Raw genomic sequence first — 6000 nt, 5'->3', positions numbered from 1 at the left:
TTAAAAAATTTAAATAAAGTAAAATAAATGAGAAAAAAACAACTAAAACTAAGAGAATAAGAAAATAAATGTAATAAAAGTTGAATTAAAAAAACAATGACAGAACAAAAAATTAAACAATAAATAAATAAATAATAATAATAAAATAAAATAAAATAAATTAAATAATAATAAATTAAATAATTACAAAATAAAAACAAAAGTTAAAAATTAAATAAGATAAATTAAACAGGTAAAGTTGAATAAAAGCTTAATGATAAAAACTACGTTTAAAAAAGATTAAAAAGACTAAGAATAAAATCAATAAGAAGATAAAACTTCTATAGTGATAATAATATTAATGAATAATAATAACAATAAAATCTTAGATTAACAAAGTGGTTTAATATCAGAGATCACTGAGATATTTGCTTATTATAAGAATTATATAAACCATAATTCTCAGCACAATATTCACTTTTTATCATCATAAATATAAGTTTTCTTTGGTCCAATTATCATCAGCTTACCGCCCTTTTTCAGACAGAAAATTCAACACTTTTATAATCCAACTCTTAATATATGAAGCTGATATGTCAGAAATTGGAAATTGAATAAAAGGAATTAAAAGCTTAATCAGTAGCAGTAAAGTGGAGGCTACTACACAAAAAGCAAACACACACTTAAATAATACACAACAAGCATAAATAATACAGCCAATAAAGTAAAAATGTACATATAATTAGATATATGCATTAATATTTGTCTGCAGCCACAAACCAATATATACATCAACACTCCCCTCCAACAAACAGATATCTTATGCACTTTATCACACCTACTGAATCAGAAATGTGTTAAATATATTAATAAGAGCATGGATTATTACTTAAAGTTAGTTTAAATGAGTATTATCAGGCTATGGAAGTATTATAAATCAACTTAAAGTTAAACTCTTTCCTATTAACTGTTAATAGATTATATTGAAGGATGAAACCAGCAGATGAGGAATGATTAACTTTGTATGTGTAGGTTACTGTCAGTCAGGGCAAAGTGTCTCAGAGAGCAAACAGCTGATAATAATAAACACACAGACACAGAGAGGCTGCAGCTAACAGCAGCTACACACAACAGCTCAATATAACGAGCTATGAGAGGACGCAACGTAACAAACAACGTGTATCTTTGTCTTTTTAACGCTCTCTGCTGCTGATAAATGTTATAAAAGCGTCTGAAGGAGAGTTTCACGAGTTTTAAGTGGCTGATTTATGTGTTTGGCTTTCTGTTAGCTGCCAGGCTGCCTGCAACGCCCAAAGAGTCAAAATACACACAGTGAGGTCAAAAACACCGGAAATAAGGCGACCTCACCTCCTTCAAATTAAAAGCCTGCTTTTTGCAGCTTATGTACTTTTACTGCAATACTTTAACTACATCACTCATAATACTGCAGTACTATTACTGTAATACTGCATACTACATCACTCATAATACTGCAGTACTTTTACTGTAATACTGCATACTACATCACTCATAATACTGCAGTACTTTTACTGTAATACTGCATACTACATCACTCATAATACTGCAGTACTATTACTGTAATACTGCATACTACATCGCTCATAATACTGCAGTACTTTTACTGTAATACTGCATGCTACATCGCTCATAATACTGCAGTACTTTTACCGTAATACTGCATACTACATCGCTCATAATACTGCAGTACTATTACTGTAATACTGCATACTACATCACTCATAATACTGCAGTACTTTTACTGTAATACTGCATACTACATCACTCATAATACTGCAGTACTTTTACTGTAATACTGCATACTACATCACTCATAATACTGCAGTACTATTACTGTAATACTGCATACTACATCACTCATAATACTGCAGTACTTTTACTGTAATACTGCATACTACATAGCTGATAATACTGCAGTACTTTTACCGTAATACTGCATACTACATCACTCATAATACTGCAGTACTTTTAATGTAATACTGCATACTACATCACTCATAATACTGCAGTACTTTTAATGTAATACTGCATACTACATCGCTCATAATACTGCAGTACTTTTACTGTAATACTGCATACTACATCACTCATAATACTGCAGTACTTTTACTGTAATACTGCATACTACATCGCTCATAATACTGCAGTACTTTTACTGTAATAAATACCTTTATATATCAGGTAAATAAAAGCTTCACTTTAGCCTTTTATTAGCTTTTCTGTTGTATTTTACACACACACACACACACACACACACACACACACACACACACACACACACACACACACACATTTGCTTAAGACTGTCATGGCCTTAAGTAATAAATTAAATAAACAGCTTGAACCCTCATTTACTGCAGCGAGGTGAAGTTTAAAGCATCTCTGCTCTTCAGACTCAAACATCTTTAAATAGTCACATGATTCGGTTACGTGTCACTAACTTTCTAATCTGACATAGAAATAGCTCGGCTCGCTCTCTCTCACACACCTCCAGCAGCTCCTGCTCTCTGATTTGCATGTGTGTGCATACGAGTTAAACTAGAAACAATGTTTACCTTCACTGACCGTTTACATCCAGACTTTGAAGGAATTTAATAAAACTATATAAACAGTTTAGTGGTGATTAATGTCTCCAATTCAGTATCTGACCAAATGTGAAATATGGTCACAATCTCTCCTTCTGTTCCTGAGTTAATGAGTTAATAATACTGTAATTATTTGGTAAATGGTAAATGGTAAATGGACTGTACTTATATGGCGCCTTTCTGGTCTTTTCGACCACTCAAAGCGCTTTACACTACAACTCATTCACACACATTCATACACTGATGGCAGGCAGCTACCACGCAGGGTGCCAACCTGCACATCAGGAGGAAGCTAACATTCACTCGCATTCATACACTGTTGGCACAGCAACGGGAGCAATTAAGGGTTAAGTGTCTTGCCCAAGGACATTATTGGTCATGTTCACATTATTTTCTTTTTAATGAGTCCATCCAGGTTTTGTGCCTCTCCCTGCGCTCTATATGAAATGTCATTATCTGATTACATTTTAACTTCACTAAACTAAAGTTATGATTTGCTGAAAAGTGTTAATAAAGAACATTATGATGTCTAAGTGAATCTAACCTTTAACCTCTTAGAAATATTTGATCCTATTAGACAAACTATGACATAATTATTACATGAATTCTGAACCTTTGGCCACTAAACTCTAATCAGTTCATCTTTGTGATCTAATGATGCAATAAAACTCCATCAAAGTGTTCCTGAGAATGAGACGACAGATTTATAATAGAATAAATATAATGATTAATAAGGTTAAACTAAGATGGTAAACATTATAATAACAGTAAAGTACTGTCACAAACCTTTCTATTGAGGATTATCTTAACATTTATCATTACTATTGTCTTTATATTGTGTGTTTATATTAATACTGAAGCACTTTGAGCTTCACTATGAATGAAAAGCACAGGACAGTTAATATTATTATAGTGAGGATGTTGTGCATGTTTTAGGGTTAGGGTCATTTACTTCACTCATGAAACATTTATGATGACAGATTTGATCTTGGACTCATTAAAGTCACATTTCTCCTCAGTAACTCTTTACGCTCCTGCAGCTGAATGTTTGAGCTCCTCTGTGCAGACTGACGTACGTGTAAGTTTAAGAACTGGTTGAATCCTGTTTGTCTGGTTTTATTTGTCCTGGCAGAAGCGTCTCTGTCTGGAGCCTCAAACACTAAACTAATATGAGGCAGGTTAACAACATGTGAGGCTCTGTTGAACTGCAACTATATTAAATGTACAACATGGCATATTTTCTCTAAAAGAGAAACAAACAACTGCTCAAGACTTTTTTTTTGATGAGATAAGCGTCTCTGTTGTACTTCAAACAGGATTTAATGAGTCATTCAGCAGCATGTTGCTCTGTTCTACCTCCTACTGCCACTATAACACACTGATGCGTTCCTCACTATGTTAACCCCACCAACATTAAACACATATATAATCTCAGGAACTTCTGCATATTGCACATATATATATATTTGATCACTTTCACCCTTAAACTGTAACCTTTTCTCCACTAGACTGCTGCGTCAATGTGAATTTCTCCTAAATCAATCAACAAAGATCCGTTATCTTATCTTAGATCTGCGTCCAGAGACATGTTGGTCTTTTGCACCTGTTGATAACGGCTCCAAAAAATGTAAAAATAATTCAAAGTTACCTAATTACATAACTCATTATGTGCAAAGTGTAAAAGTTTCTCCGAGCTATAAAGAGGTTACATCATAACTAGTTTGGAGCCAGTCCTGGTTCAGTATTTAACTTACACAAGCCTCTAAAGCATTAACACTGAGAATAAACTGAGAATAAACTTATGAGATTAGATATATATTTGCATATTTATAGATCCTGATTCATAAATCCTATAGATTTTTAATTAGGGAAGGATGAAGTAATTTTAAAGGATTTTAACAAGATAACTGAACTTTTTTGTGGATAAACTGTATCAAACACACAGCAGAGTAATATAAAAACTTGTCTTGAGTAGCTTTAATGTTTTATTTATATGAACTTTAAATGAGTTTTCTATGCGTATGTATATATATTTATCTATTTTTCTCTTTTACCAACTTTATTTTAGTGTGAGATGTGTGTGAGTGATGACTGAGGAGGAAGCTGTTTTAAAATGTCGTTGTATTGACAATAAAGACAATTCAGTTCAATTATGTTTTCATAAATGTCCAAAAAAAAGGTAAACAAACAGCTTCTTTTATTTTTGAAAAGCTACACCGGAAGCTATGTCTCCTATCGCCGCTAGCTTGTCGCTAATGGCTCCGCGCTGTCAAACAAATCCCCCCAGCCTGCCTCACCTCTTTATCGGGGACCCACTGCGGCTCGTCCAGAGAGAAGGGGCTGTTAAAGGCTCCGTTCTCCGGCACCATCCGCAGGCCGCTGGGGCTCCGGACCAGTTTCTTTCCGTCAGGCACCGCAGACATTTTCCCCTCAGCGGCCGTTGGTCGTTTCGTCCTCTTCGAGCAGCTAACGGCTACTAGACGCCCCACGGCCTGACTGACAGGCTGATCGACCAATCAGAGGGCAGATCTGGCGTCACGCGGTGTGCTGGCAGAGTGGAGTGTTATGGTTTTCACAACCCGCTCTGATTGGCTGAAAATACACACGGAGGAGGGACTTAAAATAAATAAATAAGATAATTTAAGAATTAATAAAATTTATATTTTTAAATACAATGAAATAAACAAATGAAATAATTTCAAACACTTTTTAAGAATAAATAAAATAATTTTAAAAAACCTTTAAAAAAAATAAATACAATGATTTTAAAAACAATAAAAAATAAATAAATAAAGTAATTTAAAACAACTTTAAGAATGAATAAAATAATTTAAAAAAAAAGAATAAAAATAAATATATAAAATCATTTAAAAACAATAAAAATAAATAAAATAACTAAACATTTATAAGAATAAATAAAATAATTTTAAAATAGCAATGAAAATGAATACATAAAATAATTAAAAAAATAATAATAATAATAATTAAAATAATTAAATTTTATTTTAAGAATAAATGATTTTAAAAACAATAAAAATAAATAAATCAAATAATTTAATACATTGTTAAGAATTTTAAAAAATATTTAAAAAAAAGGTTTTCTGTAACTGTCCTTCCACTCCTCTACATCTCAGAGGGACATATTGTACTTTTTACTTTCTCCACTACATGTATTTGACAGCTTTAGTTACTTTTCAGATGAAGTTTTTACACAATGGATAATATAACAAGCTTTTAAAATACAACAGATTGTTAAAGATGAAACCAGTGGATGTCTTACAAAAAGCAGTGTGTAGTCAGGCTCACATTTCAGATGTCTATGAGTTGTTAACAGCTCCACCAAATAGTGATTTTGGTGGATAGTAGTTATAATAGCTCAGGTGATAATAAAAGCATG

General features: G+C 32.5%; 1 protein-coding gene across 2 annotated transcripts in view; it reads right to left on the bottom strand.

Moving 5' to 3' along the window:
• Positions 1-5062, bottom strand: part of zfyve21 (zinc finger, FYVE domain containing 21) — a 15093-nt gene extending 10031 nt beyond the window's left edge. For both annotated transcript variants that reach the window (XM_062440561.1, XM_062440560.1), the window contains exon 1: positions 4901-5062. In XM_062440561.1, the coding sequence (XP_062296545.1) occupies positions 4901-5026 (126 nt within the window). In that variant the 5' untranslated portion in view covers positions 5027-5062. The remainder of the gene's footprint in view (positions 1-4900) is intronic.
• Positions 5063-6000: the final 938 nt, after the last annotated feature.

This window comes from Scomber scombrus, chromosome 19 (assembly GCF_963691925.1).
Source record: "Scomber scombrus chromosome 19, fScoSco1.1, whole genome shotgun sequence".
Taxonomy (NCBI): Eukaryota; Metazoa; Chordata; class Actinopteri; order Scombriformes; family Scombridae; genus Scomber; species Scomber scombrus.
The sequence above is the reverse complement of the archived record's forward strand: the minus strand, read 5'-3'. Positions and strand labels throughout refer to the sequence as shown.